Consider the following 20441-nt stretch of genomic DNA (forward strand, 5'->3'; position numbering starts at 1 on the left):
GTATCATGTACTTGACTTTAAATTATACTACAGAGCTACAATAATCAAAACAGCCTGGTGTTGGCAGAAAAACAGACACACATATCAGTGGAACATAATAGAGAGCCAAGCTATAAAACCATGTATATGGACAGTTAATTTTCAACAAAGGAGCCAGAACCACACACTGGAGTGAAGATAGTCTCTTCAACAAGTGGTGGTAGGAAAGCTGGAAAGCCACATGCAAATGAATGAAACTGGATTACAGTTTGTCCCCATGTAGAAAAATTAATGCAAAATGGATCAAAGACCCCCAAAATAAGTTACATACAATAAGAGGAAACTCTAGGTACCAAACTTATGGACATTGGTCGTAGAGAACATTTTATGAACTTGACCCCAAAGGTAAGGGAAGTAAATGCAAAAATAAGTGAATGAAACTATATCGAACTAAAAAGCTTCTTCATAGCAAAAGAAACTGACAAAAAAAACAACAACAAAGAGGCAGCCAACCAGATGGGAGATGATATTTGCAAATAGTAGCTCCGACAAAGGTTTAATGTCCAAGATATATAAAGAATTCATAAAACTCAACATCAAACAAACAACCCAATCAAAAAATGGGCAGCGGACCTGAAAGTGCACTTCTCCCAAAAAGACATATGCACGGCCAATAGATACATGAAAAGATGTTCAACCTCACTAGCAATTAGGGGGATGCAAATCAAACTACAAGGAGATACTACCTCTCACCTGTTAGAGTGGCTATTCTCAATAAGACAAGCAATAACAAGTGTTGGAGAGGTTGTGGAAAAAAGGGAACCCTCATTCACTGCTGGTGGGAAGGTAGGCTGGTACAACCACTATGGAAAGCAGTCTGACTATTCCTCAAAAAATTAAGAATAGAGCTACCATATGACCCAGCAATCCCTTCCCTGGGTATTACCCAAAAAACTTGAAATCATGTATTCACAAAGATCTATACACCCCTATGTTCATTGCAGCATTACTCACAGTGGCCAAGACATGGAAACAACCAGTGTCCCTCAATAGAGGACTGGAAAAAGAAGATATGGAACATAAACACAAACACAATGGAATACTACTTAGCTATAAGAAAGGATGAGATACTGCCATTTGCAACAACATGGATAGACCTTGAGAACATTATGCTAAGTGAAATAAGTCAGTCAGAAAAAGCTAAGAATTATATGATTTCACTCATATGTGGGGTATAAAACAAACTCATGAACACAAATAGTAGTGTGGTGGTTGCCAGAGGGAAGGGTGTGGGGGCAGAAAGGGATCCTAATATATGGTGACAGGAGAATATTTGACTTTGAGGGGTGGATACATGCTGCAATATACAGATCTTGTAACAGAGAAATCCATACCTGAAACCTATATGATCATGTTGACCAATGTCACATCAATAAATTTAATAAAAATACAACTTTGAAAGTGTTTTTTATGAATTTTTCTCATTCATACAGAAATCTCAAATAAAAATATAACAGCTTATGATTTCTCTAATTGCACGCTGTATATAAAATAATGTGTAAAAACATAATTTCTATTTTTCTGCTTTCACGTATCATCTTGTCTTATTTTAGATAGTCATACTGCTGTTATATAGACAAGTATGACTTTTAATAAACAATTCATACATGCATACACATATAAACCACTGGAAGTAATCCATAAATAAGATATCCTTGATAATTGGAATAGTACACATGTGTGTTTATATACATGCATATATATATATATATGCATATAAGCTTCTTATCGGAGTTTAGATAGTTTTCTGTGGTTTGTGATATTCTTCAGAAGTAGACATTTGTTCAAAAATTCAAAACAGATTCATTATCTTCAATACATACTAATTATTTATGTATGTGACATTAAATGAGATGTTAGAAGTAAAAACAAAAGATTTAAGACAATATTCTGCCTATTTGAGGAATAAGAACAACAACAACAAAACAATAACATGAGGGATTATAACCATTTAGTAATACATAAAATTGAGGGCCAGGATTCAGTCCCAAGCATGCCTGTCTCCAAAGCTGGGATTCTCCCCTGTACACCATTTTATACCTTCCAAATAAAATGCATCCCAGCCATCTCGAAAGAGTAAAGACTCTCATATTCCTGATCCAAAATCACATGCTTTGTCCATTATTTCTTATGCAAATACTAGAACTAGTATTTTAGAAATATAAATCCATTTCTATGCTTGTCTGCCCTACACTTTGTGGCATATTTAGACCTTCAGTGGTTGGGTACGTCTTTTGATAGATGGTTTTCTTAAACTAGGAAAAATGGCTATTAATATCTTCAGTTAGTAGAAAGGTGTTCACGTTGTAACACCAAACATACCAGTTTTATTTTGCTGAACAAATATTGCAGATTGTTTGTGTATATATGTGTGTGTTAATGTATGTACTGATATATACCTAATTCTCACGTTCACATTTTATACAGCTAGTTAACGTTTATCTTAGCAATGTAAACTTTTATTTGCTGCTGTTAAATATAACCCTATATTTGTTGTTGTCTCTTGGTTTTCCACAGGTATGTTTCTGGCTGAGCTGATAGAAAAATATTTTGTGTCCCCTACCCTGTTCCGAGTGATCCGTCTTGCCAGGATTGGCCGAATTCTACGTCTGATTAAAGGGGCGAAGGGGATCCGCACGCTGCTCTTTGCTCTGATGATGTCCCTCCCTGCGTTGTTTAACATCGGCCTCCTGCTCTTCCTGGTCATGTTCATCTACGCCATCTTTGGAATGTCCAACTTTGCCTATGTCAAGAGGGAAGTTGGAATTGATGACATGTTCAACTTTGAAACCTTTGGCAACAGCATGATCTGCCTGTTCCAGATTACCACCTCTGCTGGCTGGGACGGGTTGCTAGCACCTATTCTTAATAGTGGACCCCCAGACTGTGACCCTAAAAAAGTTCATCCAGGAAGTTCAGTTGAAGGAGACTGTGGCAGCCCATCTGTCGGGATATTCTATTTTGTTAGCTACATCATCATATCCTTTCTGGTTGTGGTGAACATGTACATCGCTGTCATCCTGGAGAACTTCAGTGTTGCTACTGAAGAAAGTGCAGAGCCCCTGAGCGAGGATGACTTTGAGATGTTCTACGAGGTTTGGGAGAAGTTTGACCCCGATGCTACCCAGTTTATAGAGTTCTCCAAGCTCTCAGATTTTGCAGCTGCCCTGGATCCTCCTCTTCTGGTAGCAAAACCAAACAAAGTTCAGCTCATTGCCATGGACCTGCCCATGGTCAGTGGGGACCGGATCCACTGCCTCGACATTTTATTTGCCTTTACAAAGCGTGTTTTGGGTGAGAGTGGAGAGATGGATGCCCTTCGAGTACAGATGGAAGAGCGATTCATGGCATCGAACCCATCCAAAGTCTCCTATGAACCCATCACCACCACTTTGAAACGCAAACAAGAGGAGGTGTCTGCTACCATTATCCAGAGGGCTTATAGATGCTACCTCTTGAGGCAAAAAGTTAAAAAGGTTTCAGCTATATATAAGAAAGACAAAGAAGGCCACGGAACACCTATCAAAGAAGATATCAAAGAAGATATCCTTATTGATAAACTAAATGAGAATTCAACTCCAGAGAAAACCGATGTGACACCTTCTACCACATCTCCACCTTCCTATGATAGTGTGACCAAACCGGAAAAAGAAAAATTCGAAAAAGACAAATCAGAAAAGGAAGACAAAGGGAAAGATATCAGGGAAAGTAAAAAGTAAAAAAGAAACAATATTTCTTTTGTGATCAATTGTTTACAGCCTGTGATGGTGATGTATTAGTGTCAACAAGACTCCCACAGGAGGTCTATGCCAAACTGACTGTTTTTACAAATGTATACTTAAGGTCAGTGCCTCTAACAAGACAGGGACCTCTGGTCAGCCAACTGGGACTCAGCAAACCAGAAAATCAGCATTGACAGGAGGTTTCTGTTTTCACAACCAGCTGACACTGCTGAAGAGCAGAGATGTAATGGCTACTCAGACTATAGGAACCAATTTAAAGGGGGGAGGGAGGTTAAATTTTTATGTAAATTCAACACGTGACACTTGATAACAGTAATGGTCACCACTGTTTATGTTTAACTGCCGCACCTGCCATATTTCTACAAAATGTACGCTGTGAATTTATTGCTTTTTCTTTTGTTTTAATTCACAGGTTGTTTACTATTATATGTGACTATTTTTGTAAATGGGTTTATGTTTGGGGAGAGGGATTAAAGGTAGGGAATCTTTACATTTCTCTATTGTATAATGATATATTTTAAATGAAGGCATGCTGCACTTCTCATTCACACATGAAAAAAAAAATCACATCACAAAAGGAAAGAGTTTACTTCTTGTTTCAGGATGTTTTTAGATTTTTGAGGTGCTTAAATAGCTATTCATGTTTTTAAGGTGTCTCATCCAGAAAAATTTTAATGTGCCTGTAAATGTTCCATAGAATTCACAAGCATTAAAGAACTGTTTTATTTTTACATAATTCATTATATGTACATGTATATATGTATATATGTATATGTGCATGTATATACATGTAGATGTATATACACACACCATTACATAGTCATTCAGAATCCCGGCAGCATGACTATAACATTTTTGATAAGTGCCCTTTGGCATAAAATAAAACTATTCTATCAAGTCCTTTCTAAGAACCTGAACTGACCAAAAAGCATCCCCACCACCACTTTATAAAATTGATTCTGCTTTTTCCTGCAGTATTGTTTAGCCATTTTCTGCTCTTGGTAAGGTTGACAGTGTATATGTCAATTTAAAAAAAAAAATAAAAGTCTGCTTTGTAAATAGTAATTTTACCCAGTGGTGCATGTTTGAGCAAACAAAAATGATGACTTAAGCACAGTATTTCTTGCATCAAATATGTACCACAGTAAGTATAGTTTGCCAGCTTTCAACAGGTAATATGATGTAATTGGTTCCATTATAGTTTGAAGCTGTCACTGCTGCATGTTTATCTCGCCTATGCTGCTGTATCTTACTCCTTCCACTGTTCAGAAGTCTAATATGGGAAGCCATATGCCAGTGGTAAAGTGAAACCAGTTGTTCTACCAAGACCTCATTCTTCATGTCATGAAGCAATAGGCAGCAGCAAAGAAGAGCTTCTTGCTTTTTATTCTTCCAATCTCCATTGAACACTCTATGGTTAAAAAGCCCAACTGTGCAAACATGTTGCAAGCCGCTTAAATCTGTTGAAAATATATGGTTAGAGTTTTCTAAGAAAATATAAATACTGTAAAAAGTTCACTTTATTTTATTTTCAGCCTTTTGTACATAAAATGAGAAATTAAGAGTATCTTCAGGTTGATGTCACAGTCACTATTGTTAGTTTCTGTTCCTAGCACTTTTAAATTAAGGCACTTCACAAAATAAGTAACAAAGACTAAGATGCAGTGTAGATTTCTGCTTTTTTATTAGTACTGTAAACTTTGCACACAATTCAATGTGAGAAAAATATCAGACTAAGTCCAACACTTATTTGCTTTCAAAGTAATGCCCTATCATCAAAAGGCTTAAGGAAAGATCAGTTGATATGCTTGGCATTGCTTGATCAGATGTTTCCACATAGTCTTTATATTGAGTAAATCATCAGTCTTTTCTAGTGTTTGTTTATACAGGTAGATCTTATTCTCATTAACCCACATGGCGTTATAACTGTATCAGGTATGGTATGAGATCCAAGCTTTTTCCCCCCACAGAATCAGATAGTGAAATTATATTACCAGTTATAGCAAAACATTTTGTGTTTCTTTCACAAGCAACATTAAATGTAGATTCTTTATACTAAAGCTATTGACTTGTAGTGTGTTGGTGAAATGCATGCAGGAAAATGCTATTACCATAAAGAACGGTAAACCACATTACAATCAAGCCAAAAGAATAAAGGTTTTGCTTTTGTTTTTGTATTTAATTGTTCTGTCTTTGTTTCTATCTTTGAAATGACATTAAAAGGTAAATTTCTATCATGTAAAAATGATCAATCAGAAAAAATTAATGTAAAGAATACACATGAAATATAATAATTCATCTTTAATTTTTTTTCATGGAATGGAAATTAATTAAGAAGAGTGTACTAGATATCTAGTTTAAATATAGGCCAAAAGCCTAGATATGGTATTGGTTAGTGGAAAGTTATAAAAATCAATAAAATTTGACTAACATTTTAAGTTGTGCATCCTTTCTCCTTCCCTCTACCTACTATTTTGTTTTGTTTTTCGCTTTTTCATTTTAGTTTCTTCCCTATGTGTCCTTGATCTACTTTCCATCTCTTCCTCGGGCTCTCAGTATTTTTCACTCAGGATATCTTGTTTCTTTTCTGTTTACCAAATTTCTTATTTATCACATCTGAACTTGTGCACTTAACCCTTAATTATCTATTGCCATTATAAAAAGTCCATATAGTAGCTATTTATTTCTACAATTAAATTGCCAAAAATTCAAAGTGAGCTTAGATCTGAAGACTTCATAAAACGCAAACAATGACACAGTATTGGTTTTTGCATTTAATTATGAGCAGTTTATGAAATGCTTCTCAAATCAGATTGCATATTATAATTACCCAAGACACTTTTTAAAAATGCCAATGCATGAACCAAGACCAGACCACCAGAACTCGTATTTCAGGAGATCAGACATAAGCACCTAATTTTTTAAAGGCTCCCATTGGTGCTGATTCAGATGAAGGAATGAGAGTCAATGATTTATGGTATCCTTGCCCAATAGGAAAATATGTTCTACAGAAAATGCACCTGTTCCCTTTAGAGATTATAACTCATATAACTCATCATGTACAAATGAGGTTACCAATATTAATGGCTTTGGGGGTGTTTGTCTTGTAGTGTGACATTGATACATTTATATTGGGGGTTCTCTTCTAGGACAGAAGTTGGAGGGAAAGGGATTCCATAAGAATAGTGTACAGAGCTTTTCGAATTACACATACATACTCACACACATAACGGTACTGTAACCACCCCTCATACATACTGCATGAGGTGAATATGGAGCTGGTTTTGGAAACAGTATGGATTCATGAAATACCCCTCCCCCATCCAGGTGAATCCTATGTGCCTTGTGTAAGAACCATTAATCTGGGCCAATGGGAGGCAGCTTACACTCGCCACCATAAAATAAACATTCAATTTGTCATTATCAAGTCATGAATTTAAACAGGAAAGATTCCCATTCTCAAATTCTCCATTCGTGAACACCTCTCATCTCACTTGTTTTCCTGATCTCTGTATAATACAGAATAATTTACAAAGAAAAGAAAGGAGCAAAAAAAATAGAGAGGGGATGAAATGGAGAGAAGGAATAGGGAAGAAAAATAGGGAAAAAGGAGAGGAAGGTGGGATAGTATAATAAATGTGAGGGAATGGTTTATGAATGATCCTCGGGGGAAAATATCTCTTACTGTTAATATCTACAGAAACTATGGGGGAAAGGGATAGAAAGAGGTAAGAGGGGAAAAATTGTGTTCAGTTGTCAATATATTAAATAGACAATAAAACATGTTTCTCCTCCAATTCTTTTTAAAGAAAAAAATACCTATGAAAAAGGTAAGAGGATGCTATTAAAGTAAATGTTACAATGATTGCGTGGATAGTGTTTTTTTTCTTTAATCTGAACTAAATAATATTTGAGTGTCTACTACATAATCAGATTTGTGATAACAGCTGAGAGATCAAAGATGGACTTAACTGTCCAAAGGAAGGTTGTATAGCCAGAGATGAAGAACCTTGAAAGTTATGCTGAAGAGTCTGGAATTTATTCTGTTGGCAATGAGCAGCGATTAATTGTTCTTGAGCAATAGAATAAGCAGTAAAATCAATACATCTGTCACTATTTAATCTGAAAGTAATAGGTTGCATTGCCCTTTTTTTTGGCTAATAGTTTACAGAGATCTCATTTCCTATCTATTTTTAAAGATGTCTATGTTCTTACCTTTTGGTATATGTTTTTAAAAAGATATACCTCAATTAAAAAATCCAATCTGACATTTTCTGTTAATAGCCTATCTTAATCTACTCACATTTATTTTATATATAAATATATTTTATCTTATTTTTATCACATTATTTCATGCTCCCCCCCACCCCAAGTTTTTCTTTTCTTGGTTCCTTCTTGTTCTCTTTTGCATTAATTTTTTCTTTATTTTCTTTACCCCATCTCTACTGGTTGGAAAGATGCCCACTGTCTTCCCTTTTTCCTTCTTTCCTTCCTTGCTTCTCTCTGCAAGTGATTCCCCTTAAATTTTAACATGCATACTTAATTAGTGAAATATAATCAATAACCTGACCTGCAACAATGAAGTTTCTAAAATTACATACCATTGCCTAACTCTTACGTTATTTTTGGTCCACTATCTTAATTCTACCTTATCTGACAGTCAACAAATTAAACAGTATTATGATTGTGAATTTGTATAGCAGTACTTATTTAAACTTCCTCACATATGAATGAATTTGTTTCCACAAATTTGCTTCTTCTGCCTACTTCATTATTTTGTGTTCTATTTCCTTAAAATATATGAGGAATTCTATTAGTAAGGTCTGTGAGTAGCAATGCCTTTATTTCAGCCACATTTTTAATAGATTAGCTTAGATTATTTTGGTGTTTTTCAATTTTTTAGTCTAGCCATGAAATTGCTTTTATTAATCAAAATTCATGCCAATGTAATTTAAAGATTCATATATTTATTAATATCTTTGATAAAATTTGAGGGAAATTTTCAGCTTTTAGCATTATAATACTTTCTTCTCCTATATTTTATTCTATCTTGAATTCCTGAGGATTACATATTGACATTTCTTAATTTTCTTTCTTGTTATCTTAAAGTCACTCCCTTATTTTTTATCTTTCAATTTTATTTTGTATTGGTTTCAGGTGTACAGCTTAGTGGTTAGACAATCATATACGTTAACATAGTGTTCCTCAATATTTCTTTTATTTTTGGTGCTCTTTTTGGGTAATTCATCAGGCTTTGTTATCAGGATAGTTCTGTCCTTATAAAACAAGTTAGGAAATATTCATTCTGAAAAGAATTTTTGTGAGAGTGGGTTTATTTAACCCATAAATATTGATAGACTTCACTAGTAAATCCATCTGAAACTCGAGTCTTCCTAGGTCAAAAGTTTTTAATTAAAGAGACTAATTTCTTTAACAGGTACAGGGTTATTAAGCACTTTATTTCTTTTTATAGTATTTTGTTTTTTAATATTTTGCTATCTTTAAAGGTATGTTCATGAAAGAATTTGGCTTGTAAATTTTCTTTATTTTAATGTACTTGTCAGGATTTGATTATAAGATTATGCTAACCTCTTAAAACAAGTTAGGATAATTTTCTCATTTTTTTTTCTCTGGTGGAGATTAAGATTTTTGTTAACTTTCCTTAATTATTTGGATAATTAATTAGTGAAGACTTCTGGGGCTGGGTTACTTTTTAGCTACAAGTTTTTAATTAAGTTTTAATTTTCTTAATAAATAAAGGACAGTTCAGATTTGCTGTTTCTTCTTGTTTCAGTTTCTAGAACACAAATTTTTTAGAAATTTACCCATATCCAATAAAATTTAAGGTTTATTAACATAAAGTTGCCTATAACTTAATATTATCTTTTAAAACTCTATAGGACCTGTAGTAATGGCCTCTTTTTTATTCATATTATTCATATTATTCATATTTTGTGACTTCTTTTTTTCTTATTTAATCTTTCAAAAAACCAACTTTTGGCTTTTTAAAAAATCGTTCCTTCATATGTTCTTTAATATTTCTTTTTTTTCCTTCATAATTATCATGTTCTTTTTTCTATTTCTTTGATTTTAATTTAAAATTATTTTCTAAATTATTAAAATTGATTTTTAGCTTTTATTCTTTTTTAAAGTAAATGTACTTAGGCTATAAATTTCTCTCTAAACATGGCTTTGATATCATCCACAAATTTCTTTAAATTTTGTTACTATTCAATTAAAATATATTCTAATTTCCATTCTGACTTCTTTTTATCTTATTAGAAATTAATAAGACTTCTGCTAAATTTTCAAATACTGAAGGATTAAAGATATATTTGTTTTAATTTCTAATTGGATTTCCTTTCATTAAGATAACATACTCTACATGCTTTTCATTCTTGAACATTTTGGGTGAACTTCTTAGCTCAGCATTTGTCGAACGTAATATAATTGTTATGTGTAGTTGAAAATAAAGTACATTATTCAGTGGTTAGATGCAAGGTTTTATTTAATAGGTCAAGTTTATTAATTATGTCATTCAAAATACACCTCTACTGAATTATTTTGTCTGATTTTTTTCTATCATTTACCTGGAAAGATGTGTATAAAGCACTCATTATGATTAGAATTTGTTTATTTCTCCTTTTATTCCTGTTAACCTTTGTTATATATGTTTTTATTTTATTTGGTTATTTGATGGATAATAGCTGCCTAAAATTTAAAATTGCTACATTTTCATAGATTATTCCTTTTATCATTATGAAATTGGCTCCTTAATTTCTAGCAACAACTGCCTTAGGTTTACTTTGTCTGGTATTATATTTACAATTGCTTTTGCTTGGAGAGTGTTACATGATATATCTTTTTTTATTGTTTTACTTTTAATATTTCTGTAACATCATATTCAATAATGAATATAAATGAGTTTTGTTTTGTATACAATCTGACCATCTCTGTCTGACAATCACATACATACAACATATGGATTTAAATTTATAACTTCTTTGGATTCATTATTTGTATTGTCCCATTTTATACATTTTGTTACTATACAGATTGTAGTTGCCCCAGCAATTGCCACATGCTCTTGTGACTTATTAAATTCTAAAATAAATTAGTACTTTTACCAGTTGTTATAGATTGCTAAGACATGAGAATACTTTTATTTCTCCCCTCTCATCCTTTGTGCTATTATTGTCATATATTTTCATTTAATAAATATTTTAAACTCTGGAAGACATCATTACAGTCAACACTCACACTTGCAAAAATATTTATGCTTTTGATTTCTTCCTAATTTTTTTACCTGTTTATAAATCTACCTACCTACTTTTCTTCTACCTGAAAAAAAACAACTCCCTTTAGTATTTTCTTTACAGTGTATCTGCTCTTATTGAGTCTCTCAAGTTTAATTTTTCTCAAAAGTGTCTCTCTTTTACTTTGTTTTAAAGAATATTTTCACTAGATATAAGAATTCTAAAGTAGTATTTTTTTTTCTATTTTAGTATTTTGAGGATGACATCTTTGTCTTCCATAAAATGATAATTTCCCCAAAACCACCTAAAATCATGACTCTCATATGAATAAAAAATAAATACATGTCAAAGATTTCACATAACTCATTAATTAATGAGAAAAGCTAGAAGAAGCCAAACAGGAGGATCAAATGAGAATTTGGCTTAGAGAGACGCATGATCTCTATCTGGCAACATTTACTTGCTGGTCACAGGTGAATTTCCATGAACAGGGACTCTGCATTCTCTCCATTCAAATTCCCACTTCTCTCTATTCCAATTACCTTCAGAAGTCTCTGATCCACTGTGTTTTGGGGACTTTCATACTCTGCTTTCTATCCCTCCCATGCTAGAAGTCCAAAGAAATTCTGGATTCTCTTACATGTGAGAAGCAGACCTTTTGACATGGTAGCCACTCTCTCACATTCTTCCCATACCTATATGACAGCACTACATTGCTGCAGGGTTTTTCCAAGTGTGGTGGGCATTTATAACCATGTTGAAACTTTCTTGGACTATGTCTCAAAAAATGCAGAATGTGCCTTCTCCTTGGGAGTAGCTTAAATCTATATTTGAATGGGTGTGGTCTACCACCACCACTCCCAATATTAGTTTCCACTATGAGGTGGAAGGAAGAATCATACTACCCATATCTAACCTTTTTTCTCTTCATTTTTCCCTTCCTTCATTCCACTGGCCAGCAACAGGAAATGTTTTCTCTTTCCTGTGTTCAAGAATGTCCCTTACATAATACCGGTACACTTGATTCAATTGTTTGAACTGTGAGTCTCACTATGCAAAATCTCAGCATTACTAAGGGAGTTATAAATATCAAATTTGAATGTGAGCAATGTTTTTTCCCATTATTTATGTGACTGTTAGCTAAATTTTTGTTTTTTCAAACTAAAGCCTCATGTTCTTCATGATAAAATTCAAGAAAATGAGAGAAAGTTCCTTAGAAGTTAAAATGCAATAGGGGACAACTCGAACATCTAGATATACATAAATGCATCATACACATCTTTAATTCATAAATCTTATGGTATATTATTAGAGATATTCTTTATGGGATAAGAGGGAGCATCACCCAATGCTTAGTATAGAAAGACTTCCTATGATGAATTGACATTATTAAAAGGAAATATGAATAGGTTTATACCCAATGCCATTTCCCCCCACATTAACAAGCATTCTCTTGCAAAACATGCCAATATCTTTGAAAATCATATTCTAATGTGTACTGGTTGGTCTTTTTTTGGTGGTTCCTCAAAAAGTTAGACATAGAATTACCATATGACCCAGCAATTTCACTGCTAGGTATTTACCCATGAGAAAGGGAAACATACATTACCAGAAGCTTGTACACGAATGTTTACAACAGGATTACTCATGAGAGCAAAAGTGGGGCAACAACCCAAATGTCTAACATTGTATGAATAAGCAAATTGTGATGTATACGGGGGTCGGGGAAAGTAGGTTCACAGTTGCATTGTGACATTCTGTTGAGTTAATAAAGCAATTGTAATTATCATAACCTGTATGTCTTTTCCCATAGAAACAACTGTAAGCTACTTTTGCCCACCCCTGTACATACAATGAAATATTATTCAAAAATAAAAATGAAGTACTGGTATATATTATAATTTAAATTGTCATAAAAATATTTTGTTAAATGAAAGAAGCCAGATACAAAATTCACATATTTTTGTGATTCCTTGTATGTGATATATCTAGAATAAGTAAATTCATAGGGACAGAAAGCAAATTAGAGATTACCAGGGAATTGGGGTAGACAGAATAGGGAGTGATTAGTCTCTGGTTATGGGTGTTTTTGTAGGGTGATTAAAAAATTTTGAAACTAGGGAGAGAGCTTGTGGTTGTGCAACATTGTGAATAAGCTAAAAACCACTGAATTGTACACTTTAGAATTGTTATATTATGTGAATTGCACTTTAATAAAAATTTATATGAAAAAAATGTTAGCATTATTAAAAACCTACCCACTAGGGGACGCTGCTTCCATTAAGAAACATGACTAGTATTTATTCATTTATTTATTTATTTATTTACAGAATAAGGAGGAGAGTTAGCCTTGCAAATACATTTTTTGCTTATTTTGCATCTACTTTAAATTTTTTAAAAAGAAGCAAATGTACATTTTGGAGACATTCCTGGAAAAGCAATGTTTTACATGTGACAGTGCTCTTCAAGAAAAAAGTTTGTGTTGAAGCATTCATATTAAGAAAAGATTTCTTTGCATGAGCAAAGACCTCACAGCTTAAAAATTAAACCAATATGAATAAATTATGAAACGAAAGAAAAGGTTCATGGAAAGCATTTCAAAGACTCACATAAACCTGAATCAGCAAAGTATCCAAATATTTATATTAATATAATGTTTCAAATAATTTTGTTATTATTACTGTGAATAATTGAGTGGGTCTTGAAAGTATATAGTCGTATTTTTGTGAGGACAGCAAAATTTGGTTGTCTAACTCAGCTCATGTCTTACATTCTTTCGCTGATTCGTGAAATAAATTGTTATTTATTAATTGATAAAGCAACATTTGTTGAAGTTGTATCAGGAATAAAATAACTAGACCATAATCTCCCTGAGTTTCTGTGGCCAGGGATTTTAACATAATAACACAGGAAGTATCATGATTCCACATAGGTGGAATATTTCTTTTCAGCTCCAAAACCATTCAATGAGTTACTCTTCCTACAAAGAGAATGTCCACCTTGTACTATATATAACAAAACCCATTATAACAGAGAAAAATTAGCCCAGGAAAACATAGTCCCCAAAGTAAATCTGATCCAAAGCATTGTGATTAGTACCATATCCTATATAATAAAAGTGTAATATGCAAATCGACTGAACCACCAAACAGCGGAACGAACATCTTGATGACCATCCAGGACCACACTATGACACCCACTGGGGCCAGGCCAGGCAAGGCAGGTGCGATGCAATTGATCAGGGGCCTGGCCATCGCCCCATGATTGCCCCACAGAGGGAGGCTCAGGCCACCTACCAACTGGCTGCCGCAGGTGGGTGAGGCCTCCCTCTGTGAGGGAAGCCCAGGTCCCAGGTGCCAGAGGGAAGCTGGTGCTGGCAGCCAGGGGAAGGAAGGCCTACTCTTGCACAAATTTTGTGCATCGGGCCTCTAGTAATGATATCATGGTGTAGTCATTCTTGGGTTAAATTATAAACAGTCAGTATTTTCCAAGGCACACATATCTACTGTATGATTCCACTTACATAGAATTCTATGAAAGGCAAAATTATGACAGAATGCATAGCACCAGTCACCATCCACTGGAGGGAGTGGGGAAGGTTTGACTAGAAGGGGTATCATGGAATTGTATGACCCCAGAGGTTCACTGTCCTTTAGACTTTAGCCTTATACCAAACAGCCAAGAGCAAAAGTCTTCTATGGACCATTCGAAAGTTAATGAGTTTTATGACTTTATTTTCATTAAAGCCTCTCTGCCAAAAAGAATCAAGATTTGTTTTTTTTTATTGAACAACTAATAGAAATTTTTATAGAGTAAGGTTATTTTGAACTGGATTGATGACTATAAACAAGAAACAATGCCTTGAATTCAATGCATAGATGAAAGAATAATATGGAATGTAAGCCCACAGAATGCGCGCCTGCTGTGAAAAGCAGATGGTCTCTAATACTGCACCTCCTGGTGTACATGTGTTATTTAATCCCCTCCTCTTGAGTGTGGACAGGATTAGTGAATATGATGGGATAGCATTCCAGTGATTAGGTTCCCAATCAATTGACTCTGAGTTAATAAAAATGGAGAGTAATTTTCTTGGATAGGATCTAATCAAGGTGGGCCCTTTAAAAACAGGCGAAGAGATAAGAGAGCCCTTCTTCTGATGGATGAACTTGAAGAACAAGCCACCATGAAGTATATAGGTGCAAGGAATGAATTCTACCAACAACCACATCAGCTTGAGAAAGGAGATTCCTGAGACTCCAGCCCTGGCTGACACCTAGATTGCTGCTTCACTGGTGCCTGGACTTTGATCCTATAGAAACTGGATAATAAATGGATGTTGTTCAAAGCTGCTAAATCTGTGATAATTCGTTACACAGCAGTAGAAAACTAGTTAAGCTGTCTAGAGGAGGTGCTGAAGTTCCATGCTGCTAACTATGATATAAACTTTCAACAAAGCATTTCTTTGCTGCCAGTGCTATTTATATCTTTGTAGTGGTGAGAACTTGTCTCAATACCCACAGTGTGTGATATTCTTTTCATTCTAGTAAAACAATATGTAGGGTACAGTTTTATCTCTTACCTTTCCAACTAGATTGTACATTCTATTTGAGGGAAGCATGTGTGGTATATCATTTGTAACCATTTAAAAAGTAATTATACTGTATATTGTTCAAAGTCTATTCAGTGTAAAATAAAAAAAATCAAATGACATATTTTTCACTGGTGAATCTTTCACCGATTTCCCAAAGATGGTTAATACAATTTAGTTAAAATATTTAATTGTTATGGCTTTCAGTTTTATGATCCTGATAAATATCTGCTTAACTATAATAACCTTTTCTGAGACTAAACACCATTTACTCAAAAAAGGAATACTAAATCTCAGTTACTTTTAGCCCAATAATTATTGAATAATTACAATGGTCTTTAACATCTATTATAGGTAGCATGCATACAATGCTTATAATACCCAGATAATGAATATTCTCATTATTATCATTAAAATAGTACATATGCTTAATTCAATAAGAAAAGAAAGGATTTCCAATTTATTGACTAGATCGCTAAAGAAAAATATTTTCTCTAGTCCATTTTTTTCCAAAGCCTGATGTGCAAATCAGTAAGATATTTCCAAACACCCATCTCCAGTACATTTACATTTATTTATAAGTTATAAAGAAATATATTCCTATCTCCCTTACATTACAAAGAATACATTATGTCATAGGAGATCAAATTAATATTGAATATGCCTCATTATTTATAAAAACAGTTTGGCCTAACACGTTAGATTACAGAAATGTGTAGATCTGAATTTAAGCTCAATTTAGAGATACTTGGATTTAGTAGCCTATCTTAGCTGACAAAATAAATGCAGATCTGCCGGAAGCCAGTTCCAGCATGTCATAATTGCAAGAGTTTCATCAAGAGGTTGATAGAACTTGGGGACTCAACTAGGGTTGAGTCACATATGTTATCACCTGTTGGGAATGGCTGAGGGCATTTCCCCAAACCTGAAAAGGATGACTGCTTGCTGCCGGACAGCTAAGGGCATCTTAATCTACATATTTTTGCCTCCTACTGGCCAAACACCTGAACAGCCATAGGCATTTTCCAAAATCTGACAATGTTTTTGTATATGAAACCTGACCCTTTGATGTATATATCTCTGCCTCACATTAGGACAAATTGTGTTAATAAAAAGCAAGGGGTCCTGAGACGAGGAGATCTTAGTTTCTTTAACTAGGCTCCTCTGACCCCCAAATGCCTTTCAAAATTATGCTTCGTCTCTGGACTCTTTATTAAGTTACACACAGCCCTTCTCCAGATTGCTGAACCCTTCTAGATGCTGGAACAAGAACCCTGGCACAGATCCAAATGGGAAAAAAATTTTAGTTTGCTTACCAAGTCATTCTACTCATTTCTCTATGTTGTTCACTAAAGATTTTTGTTGAAATTCAAGCAAAGTTTTAATCTTTCCTCAAATAAAACCTAATCAAGTGTTAATTATATCTTTAAATAAAGGTTCAAAACCCACTGAGATCCTGTGAAGGTTTTTAATCAAGGTAGAAAATTTGGTTTTCATGTTTTTAAGTGAGCAGATTTTTAGCAACAAAATTATATGAGAATGGAAATATCTATTTTCAAATTGCTCTTTCCATAGCCTGTATTTCTTTCAGAAAATTGTTATTTTCTTTTTATTGATCAACTTCTTGCATCTTAGCTTATTCTCTTAATTAGGTTGGGAAGCATTTTGCACTGAGGGAAGGAAATGTGTCAGCTGTGCCATTTTCAGGTGGCTCACTTGTGGCTTCATTATTTGTAATGTCTTCCATCAATCACAATTCTTTTAAGCCACTACTCCATTATCCAAAGGCTTAGGTCAGTGAAAACTAAGAGAAAAAAAATCCATGAGTCCACCTAAGTGATTCCCAACGAACTGCATTATAATACTACTTGAATGAGAATGTTGCTGTCAGCCCCTCCTCCATGTTAAAGGCTCGTCTTCCCTCCCATAGTAGGTGACCCACAACTGCCCCTGACCATGGACTCATTGTGAGGTCCAGAGTAAGAGTAAAGCTTAATGTCTTTCTTGGTTTTCAGATAAAAACTAAAACACACAGAGAGAGAGAGAGTGTTCTAATATTTTCTTCCCCCATGTTCTATAGATGTCTTGAACAATTCACTTTTTAAAGACTAATGTTTGTTGTCTCCTTCACCAAGTCCTGGTAGTGCTTGATAAAATTTAAATTTCTGTGTCCCATCAAGACCCACTGAATCTAAGTAACTGAGGCAATGATCAGAGTTTTCAAACAAGCTTTAGAGGTCATTATTATACACCAAAAAGTGTCAACTTATCTTAAATCAGTGATTCCCAAGCAAAGTAAAGCAGGCTTACATGAGAATTAATTTCGGATGCTTGTTAAAAATATCCAGACACTGGATTCCATCCAAGACCAACTAAAACCAAGTCTCTAAGGGTAGGACCTGGGATTTTGTATTTTTTAAAGTGATTTCTCATGCGGGACCAAGTACAGAAACCTCTGCAGTTTATATCATTGAAGTGAGCTTTGTAGTAAAAACTGACATTTTTCTTACTCCTCTCAACATTCTATTGCTGGCAAGCTTTTAGAGCCCTTTGAGGTTTTTGGTTGAGATCTGTGGTTCTCAACTTGTGGGTCCCAGGCCAGGAGCAACAGCATCACCTGGGAACTAGACATACCAGTTCTCAGACCCCACCCTTAGCTATGGAATCAGACATGTGGGGGTGGGAGGGAACTTTATAATAAACAATTTCATAATAAAAAACTTGATCCTTGAAAGTTGTATTATTGACAATGAATAAAACCTCACATTTTCTCTCTGTCTTTCCCTTTATGCTCTGTGCTGTGGATGTTGACAATAATAAAGCACCATTTAAAATACTTGCATTGAGGGAGTCTGAGATTAGAATTGAGGAAATCTTTTAAGGTGAAATTCTCTCAAGTACTTCCTCCCAAAGACCTTGTGCCAGTCCGTGATTGTGATTTCCTGGCAGATGTTTTCTATTATACTGTTACTGGGTCATGACAGACTCCCCACGGTTTGCAGTTGCCATGACAACCGTGTCTTTTGGTCTGCAGAGCTCAGAGGTGTACGTTTTCTCTTAGCAATGGAAATGTTGATCCATCAAATGAATTGATGAGGTTGACAACTATACACTTGATAAATAAGCAGTGCATTTGAAGGATCATATTTATTACACATGCTCTACCCAGTGGACTGTATGCTGTTTCCACTAAATTTTCTAGATAAATAAAGATTCTGTGGTGAGCACACCAGCCTTCACAACTATAAAAAGCTGGGGGGAAATATTTTATTATTGTTGTAAGCCATATTTTTTATGAGGGAGGAAATGATTCCAGGGAAAAATAGACACAAATTTTAGTGATTCATATTTACTGTTTTGCATTCACGTTGAGCTATTTTCCCCCTTGGTCACTTACCACAAAAATGAAAACAGCCGGTGTGGCTCAGTGGCTTGAGTACCAGCCTGCCCACCAGATGGTCCCAGGTTCAATTCCTGGTCAAGGTCATGTACCTGGGTTTCAGGTTGGATCCCCTCCCTGGGCAGGGTACATGTGGGAGGCAACCAATTGATGTGTCTCTCTCACACATTGATGTTTCTCTCTTTCTCCCCTCCGTCCCTCCCTCCTTTCCACACTCTCTAAAAATCAATGGAAAAAAATATACTCACTCCTCAGGTGAAAATTTAAAAAAAAATAAAGAAAGCAAATACTAATTTGCAAAGCAATGATAATGTAATAACATTGTAGACTTGAAAACAATGTATGTAGTATCACATTGTTTATAATTTCATTTGGGAACTTATTATCTAGGGTATCATTAGGTTTTACATACATGAAAATGCTATGGCACATTTTTTTCTGAATGAAGGTCCTTTGAGAAATGGACCAATTATCATTTTTAAATTAAATCAAAAGAAAGGGTTTTCTCTCTCTCTCTTTGTCTAGCAGTATATGTCTGAACATAATAATTTTTCTCTTAAGTATTAATCATAACATACTGAAATAATGTTCTGGATGGTTTATGGCCTATATGAGAATGGAAATCTTTCAAACAAAGGTATTTTAAATTATGGTAATTATTTTCAGTCCTAGGTCCCATGAAGTCTTGGTCAAAGCATAATATTCATCTAGTAAGCTATGAAATCTAATTCCATTTCTTCTACTACAACAGTGATTAGGAATGGGCTCCCTTTCTACTTTTTTTTTTTTTTACCATATTGTATTATTTTTTTGTCTTGGATAACTTTTGATGAAATATAATTATGCATATGCATCACTGATAGGTGATTTTTCCATTTTAATTACGCCTTTATTTTTTGAATTACATTATTTGTTATAACTGAAACATTGAAAATGTGGGTGTGTCTTTTTCTTGGAAAATATGAAATTCTTTATATTCTTTCTCTGGCAAGCTTCTGTGAATTACAGACCTTGAAATTATTTTATTTAGTATTTTTCTTTTACCAGTTGTCTATTTTTGCTTTGTATCAGTTGTGTATATACTTCTAGTATTTCCTCCTTGTAGATTATGTGCTTCCAGAAGTTCAACGTTATTTCTTCAGTTAATCTTGGTATCCCTTTAATTACCTAATATACACATAGGTGCACAATAATTCTTGTTATAATTAATTGAAATAAAATATTTTATCTCACTGTAGATTAAAACTAAGTGGATGTTAATCTGGTACTGTTTTATACATAACTGAATTTTCCAAACAGGCTAGAATTAACATAGGTGATTTTTGTAATCTGAAAGGGAACTAATCTAACTTTTAAAATCGCCCTAACTGGTTTGGCTCAGTGGATAGAGCATCGGCCTCCGGACTGAAAGGTCC

At 34.2% G+C, this 20441-nt stretch overlaps 1 protein-coding gene across 6 annotated transcripts in view; it reads left to right on the forward strand.

Annotated features, from left to right (window-relative positions):
- LOC102243307 (sodium channel protein type 2 subunit alpha) overlaps window positions 1–6220 on the forward strand; it is a 127061-nt gene extending 120841 nt beyond the window's left edge. For all 6 annotated transcript variants that reach the window (XM_014545362.1, XM_014545376.1, XM_005857522.2 and 3 more), the window contains exon 27: window positions 2557–6220. In XM_014545362.1, the coding sequence (XP_014400848.1) occupies window positions 2557–3758 (1202 nt within the window). In that variant the 3' untranslated portion in view covers window positions 3759–6220. The remainder of the gene's footprint in view (window positions 1–2556) is intronic.
- Window positions 6221–20441: the final 14221 nt, after the last annotated feature.

The sequence above is a fragment of the Myotis brandtii genome, unplaced genomic scaffold (assembly GCF_000412655.1).
Source record: "Myotis brandtii unplaced genomic scaffold, ASM41265v1 scaffold112, whole genome shotgun sequence".
Taxonomy (NCBI): domain Eukaryota; kingdom Metazoa; phylum Chordata; class Mammalia; order Chiroptera; family Vespertilionidae; genus Myotis; species Myotis brandtii.